This window comes from Bos indicus x Bos taurus, chromosome 18 (genome assembly GCF_003369695.1).
Source record: "Bos indicus x Bos taurus breed Angus x Brahman F1 hybrid chromosome 18, Bos_hybrid_MaternalHap_v2.0, whole genome shotgun sequence".
Taxonomy (NCBI): domain Eukaryota; kingdom Metazoa; phylum Chordata; class Mammalia; order Artiodactyla; family Bovidae; genus Bos; species Bos indicus x Bos taurus.
In genome coordinates this window covers 29,752,817-29,772,614 of record NC_040093.1, presented here as the reverse complement: position 1 = coordinate 29,772,614, position 19,798 = coordinate 29,752,817, and the positions used below count along the sequence as shown (strand labels likewise).

At 44.7% G+C, this 19,798-nt stretch overlaps 1 protein-coding gene across 1 annotated transcript in view; it reads left to right on the top strand.

Annotated features, from left to right (window-relative positions):
• CDH1 (cadherin 1) overlaps nt 1–19,798 on the top strand; it is a 72,706-nt gene that overhangs the window by 40,338 nt on the left and 12,570 nt on the right. Inside the window, exons 3-9 of the mRNA XM_027516157.1 lie at nt 9,108–9,331; nt 14,079–14,222; nt 14,348–14,503; nt 15,446–15,590; nt 17,157–17,332; nt 17,607–17,735; nt 18,904–19,086. Coding sequence (XP_027371958.1) covers nt 9,108–9,331; nt 14,079–14,222; nt 14,348–14,503; nt 15,446–15,590; nt 17,157–17,332; nt 17,607–17,735; nt 18,904–19,086 — 1,157 coding nt within the window. The remainder of the gene's footprint in view (nt 1–9,107; nt 9,332–14,078; nt 14,223–14,347; nt 14,504–15,445; nt 15,591–17,156; nt 17,333–17,606; nt 17,736–18,903; nt 19,087–19,798) is intronic.

Sequence of the window (19,798 nt, the reverse complement as noted above, 5' to 3'; positions counted from 1 at the left end):
TTAAAACTCCCTCCTTTGCCTGTCTGGTTGTCCTTATGTTTTTCCGAGGCCCCGGCACTGGATTTCCGAGGTGTCACTTTCATCTTTCATTCGAGGAGAGAAGGGGTGAGTGTGTGTGTCTTGTGGAGATGGGGACAGGGAAACTTGGCTATTTTTATTCTGGTTCCCCTCCACCTGTCCCATTCTGTCTTGTGAACTCACTTCCCTGTGGCCATTCGGCTAGCAACCAGTCTCACAAATGGCTCATCAAAGCAGGAGGCAGGCTGCCTGTTGGTTAAGTCCTGATGGGGCGTCAGACCACAGGCCCTGCCACTTCATAGCTAGGTGGCTTGGCCACGTCTGTTCACTGAGACTTCTGAGCCCACTTCCTCATTTAGAAGCTGGGGCTGCTGGACTCTACCCACCAAGGCTGCTATGTCTAGTCAGGCTGTTAGGTGGTGTTACTGCCCGTAATTCTCAGGAACAAGTGGGCACACATAACTGGAGATTCATCGGGGTTAAAATGATAGTCTTTCTGATGCAACATTGCCCGAGTGTGGACAAACTGGAGGCCTCATCATCCTTTCTCTCCCATTTTTTTAAACATTGAATTACATTTTCTGCTGAGCACGGGTGCCTATTAAACCTGGAATGGCAGTAATTTCATGAACACCCACCAAAGGAAGACATTCCAGTCACCCAGTCCATCAAGGAAAATGGAACCTAGAAAGGAACTTTCTAGGTGGTGGTACCCATGGAGATTTAGGGCTTTGTGGTTGGAGTTGGAAACACTGGCTCTCTAGAGAAGTGAACGCCTGCCCAGCCAGACGGTACGTGTCTGGTCTCCCAGGGTTCCTTTCGTCCATCAAGTAAGACTTCTTGTTCCTTATCTTGAGTATTTAAGTTAGAATCCGAAACCCTTGGTTTGGGGGTGCACAATGGCAGTGTGGCCCCCAGGATTTCCAAGAGCCTCAGAAGGCTTATGATCTTGCCCTTGAGGTTGCATGTAAAATTTTCTCATTTGATGCTTTGTTCCAGTGGTCCCTGATATAAAAACAAATGCAGTGTTCTTTGGTGTTAGCCATGGAAAACGCCTCCTGCGGAGAAGGAGCCATCCCAGAAGGGCACCTCTTTGTGTGTGTTGTGGGGAAAACCCCACTTGCAGATAGTTGCTTCTGAGAGACCAGGTGATCCTGCTCCTTACCAAATAACTATGCGTAGCTGAATCTGATGGCAGGCCCGGTCCTTACATCTCCCTAAAATACATGGAGGCTTTGGAAACTGTCTTGTTCCTACCCACTCACATTCCAGTTGGATGGGGGTGAGAAGAAACGGGAGCCTTCAGGCAGGACTGTTTGTGGCACGACACAATTCCAAGCAAAGAATGTTGCCACCCTAGGACTACAAAGCTTTTCATGGATTTGGGTTTCATTTGTATTTGGACTTCAGGCATCTTTTCTGGGAGTCCTCAGATTAAGCTACTAATGATAATGCTAATGCTAAGTCACTTCAGTCGTGTCCAACTCTGTGCGACCCCATAGCCGGCAGCTCACCAGGCTCCCCTGTCCCTGGGATTCTCCAGGCAAGAACACTGGAGTGGGTTGCCATTCCCTTCTCCAATGCAGGAAAGTGAAAAGTGAAAGTGAAGTCGCTCAATCGTGTCCGACTTTAAGCAACCCCATGGACTGCAGCCTACCAGGCTCCTCCGTCCATGGGATTTTCAAGGCAAGAGTACTGGAGTGGGGTGCCATTGCCTTCTCCCATTAAGCTACTACTTCTGCCAAATACGCAAGAAAATGGGGCAGTTGTAGGATGAATGACAATTTACAGGAGTCACAGTGTTCTGAAGATGCTTTTTAGAATACACACATAATATATATTTTATTTGTTTGGCTGCGTGGCTGCACCAGGTCTTAGTTGTGGGATCTTTTGTTGTGGCTTGCAAATTCTTGCTTGCAAGCACAGAGTCTAGCCACTGGACGATGAGGGAAATCCCTAAAGGCGCTTGTTACCTCACTCTTCTCTTTGTCATTTTAAAAAGTGACTCACTGTAATTGTAACATACCATACAATACAAAAATGTTTCAGGAAGTTACGTTTTTAAAAACTGCCTCCAACTGTACCTCTTTCCATTGAAGAAAGTAGGGAAAACCACTAGACAATTCAGGTATGACCTAAATCAAATCCCTTATGATTATACAGTGGAAGTGAGAAATAGATTTAAGGGCCTAGAGCTGATAGATAGAGTGCCTGATGAACTATGGAATGAGGTTCGTGACATTGTACAGGAGACAGGGCTCAAGACCATCCCCATGGAAAAGAAATGCAAAAAACCAAAATGGCTGTCTGGGGAGGCCTTAAAAATAGCTGTGAAAAGAAGAGAAGTGAAAAGCAAAGGAGAAAAGAAAAGATATAAACATCTGAATGCAGAGTTCCAAAGAATAGCAAGAAGAGGTAAGAAAGCCTTTTTCAGCGATCAGTGCAAAGAAATAGAGGCAAACAACAGAATGGGAAAGACTAGAGATCTCTTCAAGAAAATCAGAGATACCAAGGGAACATTTCATGCAAAGATGGGCTCAATAAAGGACAGAAATGGTATGGACCTAACAGAAGCAGAAGATATTAAGAAGAGCTGGCAAGAATACACAGAAGAACTGTACAAAAAGATCTTCACGACCCAGATAATCACGATGGTGTGATCACTCACCTAGAGCCAGACATCCTGGAATGTGAAGTCAAGTGGGCCTTGGAAAGCATCACTACGAACAAAGCTAGTGGAGGTGATGGAATTCCAGTTGAGCTATTCCAAATCCTGAAAGATGATGCTGTGAAAGTGCTGCACTCAATTTGCCAGCAAATTTGGAAAACTCAGCAGTGGCCACAGGACTGGAAAAGGTCAGTTTTCATTCCAATCCCAAAGAAAGGCAATGCCAAAGAATGCTCAAACTACCGCACAATTGCACTCATCTCACACGCTAGTAAAGTAATGCTCAAAATTCTCCAAGCCAGGCTTCAGCAGTATGTGAACCGTGAACTTCGTGATGTTCAAGCTGGTTTTAGAAAAGGCAGAGGAACCAGAGATCAAATTGCCAACATCCGCTGGATCATGGAAAAAGCAAGAGAGTTCGAGAAAAACATCTATTTCTGCTTTATTGACTATGCCAAAGCCTTTGACTGTGTGGATCACAATACACTGTGGAAAATTCTGAAAGAGATGGGAATACCAGACCACCTGATCTGCCTCTTGAGAAATTTGTATGCAGGTCAGGAAGCAACAGTTAGAAGTGGACATGGAACAACAGACTGGTTCCAAACAGGAAAAGGAGTACGTCAAGGCTGTATGTTGTCACCCTGCTTATTTAACTTATATGCAGAGTACATCATGAGAAACGCTGGGCTGGAAGAAGCACAAGCTGGAATCAAGATTGCCGGGAGAAATATCAATAACCTCAGATATGCAGATGACATCACCCTTATGGCAGAAAATGAAGAGGAACTCAAAAGCCTCTTGATGAAAGTGAAAGTGGAGAGTGAAAAAGTTGGCTTAAAGCTCAACATTCAGAAAACGAAGATCATGGCATCTGGTCCCATCACTTCATGGGAAATAGATGGGGAAACAGTGGAAACAGTGTCAGACTTTATTTTTTTGGGCTCCAAAATCACTGCAGATGGTGACTGCAGCCATGAAATTAAAAGACGCTTACTCCTTGGAAGGAAAGTTATGACCAACCTAGATAGCATATTGAAAAGCAGAGACATTACTTTGCCAACAAAGGTCCGTCTAGTCAAGGCGATGGTTTTTCCAGTGGTCATGTACGGATGTGAGAGTTGGACTGTGAAGAAGGCTGAGCGCCAAAGAATTGATGCTTTTGAGCTGTGGTGTTGGAGAAGACTCTTGAGAGTCCCTTGGACTGCAAGGAGATCCAGCCAGTCCATTCTGAAGGAGATCAGCCCTGGGATTTCTTTGGAAGGAATGATGCTAAAGCTGAAACTCCAATACTTAGGCCACCTCATGCGAAGAGTTGACTCATTGGAAAAGACTCTGATGCTGGGAGGGATTGGGGGCAGGAGGAGAAGGGGACGACAGAGGATGACATGGCTGGATGGCATCACTGACTCGATGGACGTGAGTCTGAGTGAACTCCGGGAGTTGGTGATGGACAGGGAGGCCTGGCGTGCTGTGATTCATGGGGTCGAGAAGAGTTGGACACGACTGAGCGACTGATCTGATCTGATCTGTACCTCTTTCAACCTTCCCTCCACTTCCACTCAAATTACTGTCAACCTCCTGCAGTGTAGAATTCCAACTGCTCTGGAATGTCTTTTTTCTACCACCCCGCCCCATAAGAAGTATTCCATCCCCAGATTGCAAATGGGAAGAGTAGTGAAGAACACTCATTCTGGGATCAGACAGCCTGGCCCCTCCACCCACCAGCCTTTAATTCAGGACAGAGAAAATGGGACAGGTGATGCCTACACCACAAGATGGCCTGGGGTGGGGGATTCAATCAGAAAACTGGACTTGTTGCAGGAAGGGGGAGCCCTTCCAGGGCCTGAAACTGGGCTCTTGTCTAACGCTTGGAAATGAATTGTCCGAGGAGACACATGTGCTGACACAGCAAGAGATTTTATTGGGAAAGGGCACCCGGCTGGAGAGCAGTAGGGCAAGGGAACCCAGGAGAACTGCTCTGCTGCGTGGCTCACAGTCTTATGGTGATGGGATTAGTTTCCCGGTGGTCTTTGGCCAATCATTCTAATTCAGAATCTTTCCTGGTGGCGCATGCATCGCTCAGCCAAGATGGATGCTAGCGAGAGGGATTCTGGGAAGTGGACGGACATGCAGCATCTCCTTTTGACATTTCCTGAACTCTTTCGGTTGGTGGTGGCTTATTAGTCCCCTATTCTTTATCAGGATCTCCTGTCATAAAACAACTCATGCAGATGGTTACTATGGTGCCTGGCCAGGGTGGGTGGTTTCAGTCCCTGTGCTTCCCCTAACAGACATAAGGAGCACAGGACAAGAGTCTGACTTGTAGAGAGGCAGAGTGGTCAGGAGCGTGAGCTCTCAGACGTACCTAAGTCCCAGTCTAGGCTCTGCCACTTAGTAACTGCCTCAGTTTCCCCGTCTATAAAAAGGGGACACTGATGACAGCGACTTCACAGAGTTCTGGGACTAAATGAGTTAGTATTTGTGAAGTGCTTAGAGTAGAACCTGACACACAATGTTCTTAAATGTTTAGATATTAAGAAAATAGTGAATAAAAGGTAGTTGAAGCTGTTGAATCTAGTTTTTGATGGTGATGATGATGTTATTGTGGTGAAAAGATCTTCCCATTTAGAGATGGCCAGTGGGTTCTTGGCTCTTGTCATCAGGATCTAGTTTTGAAATCAAGTGACCAAATGACTGGTTTAGGAAAGGACAACATGCTGATTTAACACTTAGTTCTTTGCTGTCTTTTTTATTTAACTTTTTATTTTAGAAATGTTCAAATAGGACTTCCCTGGCAGTCCAGTGGCTGAAACGCTTCCACTGTAAGGAGCAAGAGTTCAGTCCTTGGTCAGGGAACTAAGACGTGTTGTGCAGTGCAGACAGAAAAAAATAACACTTTTTTTTTTTAAAAGAAATGTTCAAATATACCCATCTTCATATACTGATCTGGTTTCTACAGTTTGCCAGTCTTGTTTCCCCTACATGCTGGCGTTAGTGTGCCCTGTGGCTCTGAGGCACTGTCCAGCCCTTGCCAGGGTTGAAGCCAGCTTCCCAGAGCCTTCTCAGAACTGGAGATCCCCTCAGTCATTTCTGTAATTTCTGGCTAATCGGCCCAGAGGCTCAGGTTGCACAGAAAGATAATGGGCCTTAATGAGCACCTGGAAATTCAGGTTGGGCCTGCCTGTGGCGCGTTCACTACTTATGTCACTTCTCACAGGGCAGGGCTTAGCCACCATTAAGCCAAGATGCCCCACAGCAGTTTAAGAGCCTTGCATTAAGTTATTTGCAAAACCATTTTCATTTTTTCAGGCTGCCACTCTTGGCAAGTCCAATCATGCTCGTCCCAGCTCTCACTGCCCAGGTCTGGGCCAGCTGGGGAACAGAATTCAGTGTGGAAAATGAGGGCGGCTCTTGTTCCCTGATTATATGGCCAGCCCCCCAAACACAGCCCAGTGGCCCCATTGTTTCTGCTGGGGTGTGGGTGGGAGAACGTTGTGAGCACATTCACTGTCTTGTTTAATCTCACAAAACCCTGAAGAGGTGGGCTCAGTCAGGGGTATCCTTCAGGTGCCAGTAGAAAAAACTGAAGCCCAGAGAGGTTATGCATTTTGTGTAAGGTCACTCTGCAAGAACGTGAAAAAATCTGGGTTTATATAATCATTCCAGTCACAGACTCTGAGGCTGTTCTTGTCAACCTCTTCCTGTCATTTTTAAAAATCCTTGCCATGCTCACCCCTCCCCAACCCCTTCAAACTTGGGAAATCAGTTGTAGAACCAGACTAAAAGGTGAGGGTAGGCATGTGACATGGTTTTAATTTTTTTTTTTTTAAACAAACTGGCCAAGGAGGGTTCAGGGAGTGATTGAGACTAGGTTACTCATATTAAGGGCCATCCCAACTCTGCTGTTCACTAGTTATAGGGATCAAACAAATGTCTTAACCTCTGTGAGCCTCAGTTTCTTCATCTACAAAATGGGAATAATCGTGGTGCTTATCCTCTGCCCCCTGCTGCTGCTACGTCGCTTCAGTCGTGTCTGACTCTGTGCGACCCCATAGACAGCAGCCCATTAGGCTCCTCTGTCCCTGGGATTCTCCAGGCAAGAATACTGGAGTGGGCTGCTATTTCCTTCTCCAATGCATGAAAGTAAAAAGTGAAAGTGAAGTCCCTCAGTTGTATCCGACTCTTAGCGACCAAGGTCTTATTTTCTCTAGCAAGGGTGGGGCTGTTGGTGCCAGAAAAGTTGGCAATGGTGGCCCCTAGTGGAACAAATGAAAACTGCAGCCCAGACACCATAACCGACTTGAGGGCTTTCTGGCAGAGACCTGATCCATGTCCATGTAGAAGTGTCTATGCTGTGCTTAGTTTAGTCATGTAAAATAGGCAAAAGAACAGAACTTTTTTTAAAATAAAAGATCTCTTGGAAAAACTAAGAATTGCACTGGAGGAATGAGAGATAATTATTTGAAAGGGAGAATAGACCGATTTGAGTTTCCCTGAAGGAACTTTTGACTGTTCCTTCTGCCTGGAAGGCTCTTGAACCAAGATCTCTATAAGGCTGACTCCTTCAGGTCTCAGCTCAGACACCTACAACTTCAGAGAGGCCAGCTTTCACCATCCAGTAAAAGTTATACACTCCCCATACTTCTTCTCCATCACTCTTCCCCCACCCCATCACTCTTATATTATCCTCTTTTTAAATTCCTTTATGTCTAGCATTTGTCACTACCTAAGATTCAGTTTTGTTATGTGTCCATCTCTTTCACAATATAGTATAAGCTCAATGGAAGCAGGTGCCTTGCCTGTCTGCTCACAATTTTGTCCTTACTGCCCAGCACAATGTCTGACAAATTATTTGATGGAAACTTGTTAAATGAGTCCTTTGGGACTCTGATGTGTAATGCAGACACTTTTCACCACAGCTTCTCCAGCATTGGGTATTAATACTTTTTAAGTTTTAATACTTTAATGACTGTAAAGTTTTAAGTAGCTTTGTCTCTAAGCCACTGATCCTAAGTTCCCTCATCCAAGTAGTCTTCTGTCTTTTGCATTTGTCTCACTGCACTGTATGATCAGGTTGAAGATTTTCCTGTGAAATCTTCACTGTCTCCCCTGACAGTGACTTCACAGTCTCCCTGACAGCTTCTCCACTGGGTGGTCTCAGATTGCAAGCAGGCATTACCTCTCAAGGCCTCAGAAAATAAGCATATAATCAGTTCTAAATGAATATCTGCCATTATCAATGTCTTTTGTGGAATACTGAATAAATGAAGTGTCTATTATGTGCCAAGCACTGTTCTGTGTATCTTAAAACAATCCTAGGAAGTAGTTGTTGTCAAATACCTTCATTCTACAGATGGGTAAACTGGAGCACCGAGAGATTCAGTGATGTGCCCAAGGTCTCAGAGCTAATAAACAGAGCTGGGACCTGAGCCCTGCCCTTGACAGTAAATAAGACCATGTTTGAAGAGTGAGCACTATGATTATCCTCATTTTGAAGATGAAGAAAAGAAAGTGAAAGTCACTCAATCGCGTCTGACTCTTTGCGACCCCTTGGACTGTAGTCTGCCAGGTTCCTCTGTCCATGGAATTCTCCAGGTCAGAATGCTTGAGTGGTTAGCCGTTACCTTCTCCAGGGGACCTTCCCAACCCAGGAACCAAACCCACGTGTCCCGCACTGCAGGTGCATTCTTTACCAGCTGAGGCACAGGGAAGCCCGATGAAGAGACTGAGGTTAAAAAATTTGCCCAAGCCCTTACTCTTAACCATTATGTCCTGCTGGCTTCCTCTTATTATCTGCCACTGTTTATTGAAATGTAAACTGTTTGCTTATTTATCTGTTTATTTTTAATTTTGGCTGCATGGGCTCTTTGTTGAGGCATGCGGGCTCAGTAGCTGTGGGCTTAGTTACCCTGCGGCATGTGGGATCTTAGTTTCCCAACCAGGGATTGAACCTGCATCCCCTGCATTGGAAGTCAGATTGTTTAACTGCTGGACTGCCAGGGAAGTCCCTACACTGTTTATTTAAATGTCGTTAATTCATAGTATCTCATTGTACCTCAGTCTGTAACTTTTGGACTCAATAGGTATTCTGTCTCAGTTATTTTTCAAGTAATCAAGAGTCATCTGAAGGAGAGGCCCTTTTTTGTTACTGAAAAGGAGGTTACTTTCTAGGCAGGTTATCGTTCTCAGTCTCCAAGTGGATGAGAAAAGAGTCACCACAGTTAAATCGCCCTGGGCTTGTGAAGATGGCACCTGCTACTTTGTCGTCTTTGCCGTTTGTCACCAGACTCTGGTTTGTTTTCCTTGTGCCTGTTTTGTGTGAGTTAGACTTTTAGTGGGTGAATGAAGTTCAGTTTCTAGAAAAGGAATGCCGTTTCATCTCCCCAGTTTTCTAATCACTGTCATTTACGCCCTGCAGTGAGTTTTGAAGGATGTGCTGGCCTACCAAGGACAGTCTATGTTTCTGATGACACCCGATTCAAAGTGCACACAGATGGCGTGCTTACAGTCAGACGACCTGTACATCTTCATCGTCCAGAGCTAAGTTTTCTTGTCCATGCCTGGGACTCCACCCACAGGAAGCTCTCCACCAAAGTGACACTGAAGGTATCAGCGCACCACCACCACCACCACGGTCATCATGTAAGTCGGAGTGTTTCTTGGAAGTTCACTATTATTTTAGTCTGCTGCTTAATTTACATTTGGGGCTGGATAATTTCTATGGGGATTATGGGGATGTCCTCTGCGCTCTATGACATTTATCAGCATCCCTGGTCTTAACTGCTAGAAGCTAGTAACACTGCCAGCTGTGACAACCAAAATTGCCTCCAGACACTGCCAATGCCCTCTGCGGGTAGAGGGACGGGATGCAAAATAGCTGCATGGTCCAACTGAACTAATTCTTGCTATTGATTTGTTGTTGTTAGGCTGATCGCAAGATATACTACCTTATTTCTGCAGATAGTGTAGAGTAAGGGTGAGGGCATGGATTCTGTCTGGAATTGAGTACTTATTTTTAAATTATTTATTTATTGACTGTGCCAAGTCTTAATTGTGACACTTGAGATGTTTAGTTGTATGCAGCATGCAAACTCTCAGTTGCAGCATGGGAGATCTAGTTCCCTAGTTCCCTGACCTGGGTCCCCTGTATTGGGAACACAGAGTCTTAGCCACCGGACCACCGGGAAGTCCCATGGGGGAGTTATTTAATCTGTCTGTGCTTGAATTTATCTGTAAAATGGAGATGATACTGACTACATAAATTAATACTTGTAAGATGCTGAAACTATGGAAGGCATATAACAAGTAAGTCAGTCATTTTTAACTTTTCTGCTCATTCTCTACCTGGAGGAAGAATTTACACAAAGTCAGTTTTCTGGTCATTTTGCTCTTCATGTCTCTAGTGGGGAGGGTCTTGGCAAAGAACGGGAGGAATCACTATGAATCTTTGGCCTGATTGGATTGCAATCTCCACGAGCTCCTTCCCCACTGAATTTGCAATGCCTGGCCCTTGAGTCTGGCACATACCAGGAGCCCAGAGTGGACAGATGGGTGGATTGGCCACAGAGAAAAGGATATAAGTCTGCCCAGGTTCTTGGCAAGAATGTTTCTGAAATTGTTACCCAAAGCTGGATGCCTTTGCCAGTTTCTAAACTGCTCCCATGGTGCTTCCTATTGAACGTCTCTCTAGGGGGCTATTGTAGTTGTATCCTGGGAGTGTAGAAGTATTGTAAGTGCCAAAGCCATTCAGCCTGGCTCTAGTTTTTCTCCCTGAAGACTGCTGAGATTCTAGGAATTTAATACTCCTGGGAGATCATTTTTTTTTTTTTCCTCTCTGGTGTAATTGGACAGACCAGAAAAATGGGGAACTTAGTAGAACTAAATTAACATAGCTTCCTGACTCAGGTCTCCAACTGATACCATCATTCATGTTAGTCCTGTCTGGTAAGTTCTTGCTAGATAGTGGTGCATGGAGGCCTCTTGTGAGCCAAAGATGGAAACAAAGTTGGTCTTTCAACTTTACTTCTCCACCTTTGCCATCTGCCTTCAAATACATGTTATAGAAAAGCACACATTGCAGTGGTTTATGTAAAACAGTATTTGTCTTTCAAGTTTAGGCAATTCAGTTGTAACTTGTGATCATTATTGACACTCTTGCAGTCATCAGGAAGCTAGGTTCTTTCTTTCTTTTTTATTCTGTCATCCTTAGCACATATATGGCTTCTGTCCTCAATGATACCTCGTGGTCCAAGATGGCTGCTGGAGCTCCAGTCATCACATCTTTCCTCTGCACAGTAGGAAGTTGAACGGGATGAAGCCCCAAAATGTATCACTTAGCTGTCCACATTTTAAAGACGACTTTGTGGAATTTTGAAGCAGTATTTCCTCTTATATCTCATTAGTCAGAATGTGGCTTCATGGTCACACCTAGCAGCAGGTGTAGTACAGGAAGTGTAGTTTTACTTGGGTACATTGTTGGATTATATATATATATAATCTCAAGAGAAAGTGTGGGAGAAAGGGAAAGAAGTTTTTGTTTTTAAAAAAGAACAGATATTGAGTGAAAGTGAAAATCTGCCAGTTGTGTCTGACTTTTTGTGACCCTATGGACTGTAACCTGCCAGACTCCTCTGTCCATGGAATTCTTCAGGCAAGAATACTGGAGTGGGTAGCCATTACCTTCTCCAGGGGATCTTCCCAACCCAGGCATCGAACCCAGGTCTCCCACATTGCAGGTGGATTCTTTACCATCTGAGCCACCAGGGAAGCCTGGATGGTAAGGTGGCAAGTCTGCCACAACTGGTTTGAGGATGCCTTTGGTTTGTCTCCAGTTCAAAGCACTCTTGTGGTTCCAGGTGGCCCTACATTGGAAGGGATGACAATCTTACCTCTCTTTTCATTCATATAAGAATAGGTCCTATATATTTATATCAAAACATCACATGATGTTTTCTATTAAATAGAAACAGTTTTTTATTTTATCAGTTATACCTCAAGAAAGCTGGGGGAAGACTATAAATCGATCTAACTTTCTAGTTCTTTCTCTTAGGTTGGATAAGTTTTCTGGTCTGGTATCCTTTTTTCCTGAGGGATGGATCCTATATTCAGTTTGTTTATGCTTAAACATGATTCCCTTTAATTTCACACAGGATGAGAGTTCCCTTGTGGCCTATCATTAGGATTCTGGGTTGGCAAGATCCCAGGTTCAATCCCTGGTCATGGAACTAAGATCCTGCAAGCTGCATGACACAGCTAAATAAATGAATAAATATCTTTAAAAAAAAAAAAAAATTTCACACATAAAGATGTTAATGTTATGTTTTGCCAGCATAGTGTTCATCATTATTTATTATCATTCTCTGAAAATGTTCTGTAGTCTTGATGTCAGCAAAGTATGCGCTTTGCCTTCCTCTTCAGTATGGCAAATGAATTTGCATTCATACATCAAGGTCTGTTTGTTCACCACGGCTGTGCAAAATGGTCATTTTTAGGCTTAAGATGCAGTATCGAGAATCAGTTTAATATTTGTTCCTGTGTTCAGGTCATACCTCAAATTCCATTTCATTAAAACTATAACTCTGTTTTCCAACCAGTCCAACCATCATCTTTGTTAGCATTTGTCGAGCACTTACTGTTTCGAGCACTATTCTTTTTTTTTTTTTGCTGCACTGGGTTTTCATTTGCTGCTTGCAGGCTTTCTCTCGTTGAAGGAGCAGGGGTATCTCACTGCAGTGGCTTCTCTTGTTATGGAGCATGGGATTTAGGCTCTTGGGCTTCATTAGTTGTGGGGTGTGGGCTTAGTTGCCCCACGGTATGTGAAATCTTCCTGGACCACGAATTGAACCTGTGTCTTCTGCCTTGACAAGCAGATTCTTGACCACTAGACCACCAGGGAATTCCTCAGACACTATCCTAAGTGCTTTATTGCAACACTGGTATCACATTTAATCCTTCTAAGGACCCTATAGGGCTTCCCTTGTGGCTCAGCTGGTAAAGAATCCACCTGCAATGCAGGAGACCTGGGTTTGATCCCCAGTTTGGGAAGATCCCCTGGAGAAGGAAATGGCAGCCTAGAGAATTCCATGGACAGAGGAGAGAGACAGACTACAGTCCATGGAATCACAGAGTCGGACACGAGTGACTTTCACTTTTCACTTTTCAAGGACCCTGTGAGGCAGGTACTGATATAATCCTCATTTTAGAGATTAGGAAAATGTAGGACACAGAAGTTAAATAATCTAGCCCAAGGTGTCACTGTGAGGATGCAAAGCCAGTCAGCCTGGCTCCACAGCCTGCCCGTGGCCAGGGTGGGACTGCTTCTCTAGAAGATGAATGCAGAGCGTGTGTGTGTATGTGTTAAGGAGTGTGTGAGTGACTAGTACAAAAGAATGAGAAGGATTTTGTGATGCTATCTGGTCATGTTTCATGTCTGTCCTGTGCATTTTGAATCACATTTTTAAAGGTAAGAAATAAGGTTTGACACACACGTCATAGACAGGCATGAGTGACAGTGTGGGAGATGGCAGATGGAATTGTCCTCTGGAGCCTTTACTGTGTTATTGCCAATCACTTTAACTTAAACAATTCGGAAGATCTTTCCTTCCATCTTCAGCTATCTCATTTCGCTGTGTGTGCATAAAAAGCTATCTTTATCGCACATGAAAACCGTTCAATATGAGTCTCAAAGGGCGTTTTTGGTTCCCATCCCAACAACTTTTGTTAGAGCAAATGGCAACCAAACCAATAGAATAACACGGTGAGATTAAGGGATTAGTATTGATCACAAAGTAATCCTTAGTATCCTAAAACTTATTCTGTAGGCTAACTCCACTTTGGAGACCTGTATCCCTAGGAAAAATATAAGAGAAAAAATTTAAAACACTGGGATATCAAATTGTTGCATAAGCTCTGATATTAAGTCATTGGGGGCATAATGTCCTTTAAAAATGACAAATGTTGGGACTTCTCTGGTGGTCCAGAGGTTAAGACTCTGTGCTTCTACTGCAGAGGGTGAGGGTTTAATTCCTGGTCAGGGAACTAAGATCCTGCATGCTATGCAGCCAAAAACCAAAAACAACCCCAAAACAACACGGGTGTGAAATGTGGACTTGATATAATTCATAAAGTAATGTCAAACCCTCGAACCCTGTAACCTTGTATGCATGATTGCCTGAACTCTGGACACCAGGAAAGATCCAAAGAGGAAACCAGCTTGGTGATATGGTAAAGGGTTCATTGGGTTTTGTTTTGGCTCTTTCGTTTGTTACTAAATGGAAACCATGTCCTTCTCTCAGAAGACTGGAGATTCTTATTGGGTAGTTTGAACTGTTCAGCCTGTATCATCTCGCCTAAATGATCCCATTTTGTTCCTCAACTTCTTTCCTTTCAGGACTCTCCCTCTGGAACCCAGACGGAAGTGCTCACATTTCCTGGTCCCCACCATGGTCTCAGGAGACAGAAGAGAGACTGGGTTATTCCTCCTATCAGCTGCCCAGAAAATGAGAAAGGCCCGTTTCCTAAGTCGCTGGTCCAGGTACAGAAGGAGTTCCCTATTTCTCTGGGAGGGAATTTGGCCGAGAAGGACCTAGGAGAGAAAGGGGAGACAACCAATGTCAGGGTCCTTTCTTGCTCATTCATCTCTCTCTGCTTTGTCTCCAGATCAAATCTAACAAGGAGAAAGAAACCCAAGTTTTCTACAGCATCACTGGCCAAGGAGCTGATACACCCCCTGTCGGTGTTTTTATTATTGAAAGAGAAACAGGATGGTTAAAAGTGACACAGCCTCTGGATAGAGAACAGATTGCCAAGTACATTGTGAGTGTCTCTTAGAAGCTTGTTAATGATGGGGTTACATGTTTCCAAAATATTTTGGTCAACTCATGTTGGTCGTAGATCAGATGCTCTGGACGTTTGAAGAGCTTGACTTGTCTAGACCTGTCAATAAGGAGAAATGACAGGAGAACCTGGGAAAAACTAGGGGCTGTTTTTGTTAGGAATAAAGTTGGAGAGAGTCTCGAGGTATCAGACATGATCTTAGACCCAAGATGTCAACCTATTCTTGGGATTAAAAGTCCCTGACATAAAGGCAGACGGGCTTCCCTGCTGGCTCAGTGGTAAAGAATCCGCCTGCTGATGTAGGAGACGTAGGTTCAGTCTCTGGGTCAGGAAGATCCCCTGGCGGAGGAAATGACAACCCACTCCAGTATTCTTGTCTGGGAAATCCCATGGATAGAGGAACCTGGCAGACTACAGTCCACAGGGTCACAAAGAGTCAGACACAACTTAGCTACTAAACAACAATGATGACACAAAGGCAGAGGCTGGTGATGATGCTGGAGAACAAAAATCATTTCTGGGTCTTGAGAGCAGGGAAGTTGGGAGGTAATGCCTTGATGCCAAATGCAGAAAGGTCTTGGGGAAACCCTAAACTCAAGTGTCCAGAGCAGATCTGACACTGCTTGGAGTAAGTCAGAGAGTCTCAGGTTTCCACCTTTATCTCCTAGCCCTGGTCCTCAGCCCCCATGTGGGCAATGGGGCCTTTGACCTGGTGTTCTTCAGCCCATGGGTCTTCCCATGTCATGGTCTTAACCAGTGCCATGACCTCACTGAAGCAGCAGCACATGTGTGGGATAAGTTCTGTGCTGGGGAGTCCTTACTTGAGTGGAAGAGAGTGGGGTCCAGTGGAGCCCACGCTGCTCTGATCGGACCACTTCTCCTACGTCCTCTTCCCGAGTAACCCTCACTTGGCTCTTGCAGCTCTTCTCTCATGCCGTGTCTTCAAACGGACAAGCCATTGAAGAGCCTATGGAGATTGTGATCACCGTGACCGACCAGAATGACAACAAGCCCCAGTTCACCCAGGAGGTCTTCAAAGGGTCTGTCCTGGAAGGCGCTCTTCCAGGTGTGTCCAGCCATGAGGAACTCAACACCCACCAAGACAATTTAGATTCTTTGGACTGCCCCCCTTCCCCAAGTGTTGGGGCTGGCATTTGGGGTCAGGCCTTTCATAGGCGCAGAACTTCTTTGGAAGATAGTGTGTGTGTAAAATATCCTCCTGACAGAAACATGTAGAAAATGTTCAAGCCCAGCTTAAGAAAGGAGCAATTTGGGCTTCCCTGGTGGTCCAGTGGCTAAGATTCCATACTCCAGAGATCTCACATGTCATAGCTAAGACTTGGGACAGCTAAATAAACAAATATAGAGCAGTTTAAGAATAACCTTCCCTGATTAAGAAATAGATCCTTGGGGACCTCCCTGGTGGTCCAGTGGTTTAGACTCCACACTTCAAATGCAGGGAGTGTAAGTTCAAACTAAAGATTCCCCATGCTGTGCAGCCAAGAAAAGTTAACAGATCTTGTTAGTAGTTTATGGCCCCTGTACAGTCCCTTCCTGATCACATTTTTCTCTCTATCCCCTGAAGGCAGCCACTACCCTGACTTTCATGGGCTTCCCTTGTGACTCAGCTGGTAAAGAATCCGCCTGCAATGCGGGAGACCTGTGTTGGGAAGATCCCTTGGAGAAGGGAAAGGCTACCCACTCTAGTATCCTGGCCTGGAGAATTCCATAGACTGTACAGTCCATGGGGTCACAAAGAGTCGGACATAACTGAGCAACTTTCACCCTGACTTTTGTGATAATTATTCCCTTATTTTCATTCATCTTTTCTGATGTGTGTACTAAACACTGGGTAACACCTTGTTTTGCTTACTTTTCTACACGGTGACAAACAGTTTTCTAAGGTGGTTGAACCAATTTACACTCCTACCAGCAATATACGCCATGAAATTGTAAGACTTCTTTTTGGCCAGTCTGTTGAGTATGTGATTATATCTCAGTGTAATGTAAAATGGCATTTCTATGATTATTAATGGAATAAAGAAGCATCATATGTTTGCTGACCATTTGGGTTTCTTTACAACTTATATGTTCAAGTCTTTTGCCCTTTTTTTTTTTTCTCTTGGGCTTTTTGTCTTTCGTCTATTGGTTCTCTCCTCCCCACCTTCTGTCACCCTTCCCCACCCCACTGTTCGGTTTGGGGACTTTTACTTCCCCAACCAGAGATTCAACCTAGGCCCTTGGCAGTGAGAGCACAGAATCCTAACCACTGGACAACTAGGGAATTCCCTGCCTATTGATTCTTAGAGTTATTTCAGTATCCTGGTAACTAGTGCTTTGTCACGAATGTTATAAATATTTCCTTTCACCTTGAAGGCAGTGATCTCAGATGACCATTCTCTCAGGTGGAAATGTGGCTAAGAAGCGAATTGTGGAAATTTCTGGGATTTTTCCTCTCTTATGCACTATTCATTTAGTGTATGAGACAGAGCAAAAATGTTTCAGTTGAACTAAAGTGTTTCAGTTGAACCAGCTGGGTTCTGGGAACACCATTAATTCATTTGGTAGAATGCTTTCTTCCTCCACTAGCACTTTGGTCAGAATTTTGGAAACGAATCTTCTTTGCTTCCAGGAACCTCTGTGATGCAGGTCACGGCCACAGATATAGATGACGAGGTGAACACCTACAACGCTGCCATCGGTTACAAAATCCTAGCCCAAGATCCCATGCTGCCGCACAACAAAATGTTCACCATCAACAAGGAAACAGGCGTCATCAGTGTGCTCACCACCGGGCTGGACCGTGAGGTCAGGGCTCAGGAGGATCCAGAGGGTGTGGAGGGCAAATACACATTAACCTGATTTCCTGGATGATGCAAAACTCTGCCAAGGCTGGTCACCATTTAGCATGGTGATGGTCTGAGCTTTGCATCTCAGTGTTTGTCTGGAGATTTGAGGCCAGACAGGCCGGTGGAGTTATTGGCATTTAAGCAGATGAAAAAGTAATCTGTTTCTCTGCTGGGAGCTGGGTGGGACCTGATGTAGCTGTGGGTCCTGACTCAGCTGTGTTTGATCTCTGCAGAGTTTTCCCACATACACCCTGATGGTCCAAGCAGCAGACCTTAACGGCGAAGGCTTGAGCACAACTGCAACGGCCGTGATCACAGTCTTGGACACCAATGATAATGCTCCCAGATTCAACCCAACCACGGTAACCCTGCCCCTTCTTAGACAGTCTCCAAAGAAAGGTCCTTGGTTGTTTCCCAGTATCTCAGGGGTGAACCCTTAGGTAACTTTTCCCAGACGAGTCAACTTCAGGCTAAAGAGCAAGCGGGTCGAGGTGCCAGTTGTCTGTCATCCTCAGCCTGATGCCTGTTGGCCTATGTTTCTGAGTTGCAAAATGCACCTCCTGAATCCATGTCCTTATATTGGGCATCTTGGTAGCAGATCTTACTAGGTTTTATCTGTTGAATAAATATCCTCTGGGTTTATACCAGCCACTGTCTTAGACACTGGGCATATTATCACAAACACAGCAGACAATAATTCTGTTCTCATGGAGCTTAAGAGTCTAGCTAGGGAGACATTAGACAACTAATTATTGTATGTAATTTTAGTAAATGCAGTCAAGAAGAAAGTACTGAGAACCTGAAGAAGTCAAGTTTTATTTCTGTGAAGACCCATCCCATAAATTTCCTTTATCTCTCATTAGCTACTGCTGTCTGCAAAAGAACACTGGAAATACAGTATTTTATCTGGGCATGTTGCTGCCATCAACCATGTATTAATGTTAGAGAAGAAGAGGAGAATGGATATTCAGTAGACAGCAGTGTCTGCCACTCTAGCCTAGGTTTTATGAGTTTAAGAGAAGCTTCGGACAGACAGTTTGATGCCCCAAATCAAGAGAAAGCTTGCTGCATAGCAAGAACTGAAAAATAGTGTAGTGAGCCAAATGAAACTGCCTCTTACAGAACCTTGTGAAATGAATCTAGAACTTCAGGATGTATCCTAAGTGCAGTGGGATGTTATCAAAGGGCAGGAGGTTATAATGGCCAGACTTCTATGAAAATTACTGGTACCACTGAGAGCAATGGGAGCAGAGGAGAGTAGGGGATAAACGACAGTGTCAGCAACTGGGCCAGAGTGTGCTGAGGGGTGTGGACAGGCAAGGCCTTGGCTCTTTCAGGTACCCACAGGGCACCTAAGTGCTGGCTGCTCCACTGACAGGAAATAAGGATCGTGCTCGTAGAGTGGGCACTTCTCCCAGACTCTTCTCAAAGTTTGGGCTCAAGAAAGGACTCCTTTAGACCCCTGAGTTCTGGCTCCACTGCTGGGTCTGAGTACATCCTAAGTGACCCATCTTTTCCTTTGCTCCTCAGTACGTGGGGTCGGTGCCTGAGAACGAGGCTAATGTGGCCATCACCACACTCACAGTGACCGATGCCGACGACCCCAACACCCCGGCATGGGAGGCTGTTTACACAGTATTAAATGATAACGAGAAGCAATTTATCGTCGTCACAGACCCAGTCACCAATGAAGGCACTCTGAAAACAGCTAAGGTTTGTATGGTTCCTGCAAGATGCAGAAATTGACCACCCAGCCAATGACCCTTGTCCCTGATGCCTTCTCCAGTGTAGCCTGGCGTGGCCTGGGTGGAGTGGGGGTAGATGGCTCTCCCAGTTGCCAGTGGACCTTTTTTTTTTTTTTTTTGGCCCACACCTCATGACTTGTGGGATTTTAGTTCCCTGATCGGGGATTGAACCTGGGCCCTTGGCAGTGAGAGCCTAGGACTCACTGGACTACCAGGAAATACCATTTTTAAAAATACAGGTTTTAAAAAGCTGTATATTTTGTATGGGGGTATAGCCGATAAACAGTATTGTGGTAGCTTCAGGTGAACAGTGAAGAGACTTAGCCATACATATCTGTCTCTTTTAATACACTCTTTCTCTGAAACATTTGCCCATCTCCCACAACTGTTTTGCTGATGAGAAGAAAAATGGTTTATGGTTACTGCTATTTTGCCAGATGACTTTAGAAGTGGGACAGATATGCCTGTGAAAAACGTCTAGGAAACTCAAACCCTAAGAAGCTGAGTGATTTCTTTCTTGAAGTTAGTCAAAAAGTTAGCGAATCCCAAGATTAGCCCCAGACCTCCCCTTGAGCAAGTGAGGGGGTGCTTCATTTCTCCCACTAAAGATTTGATGTCAAGGATTTCTCATGTTATTCTGTCAAAAAAAGAAAGAAGGTAGTATTGAGTTCCTTTCATGT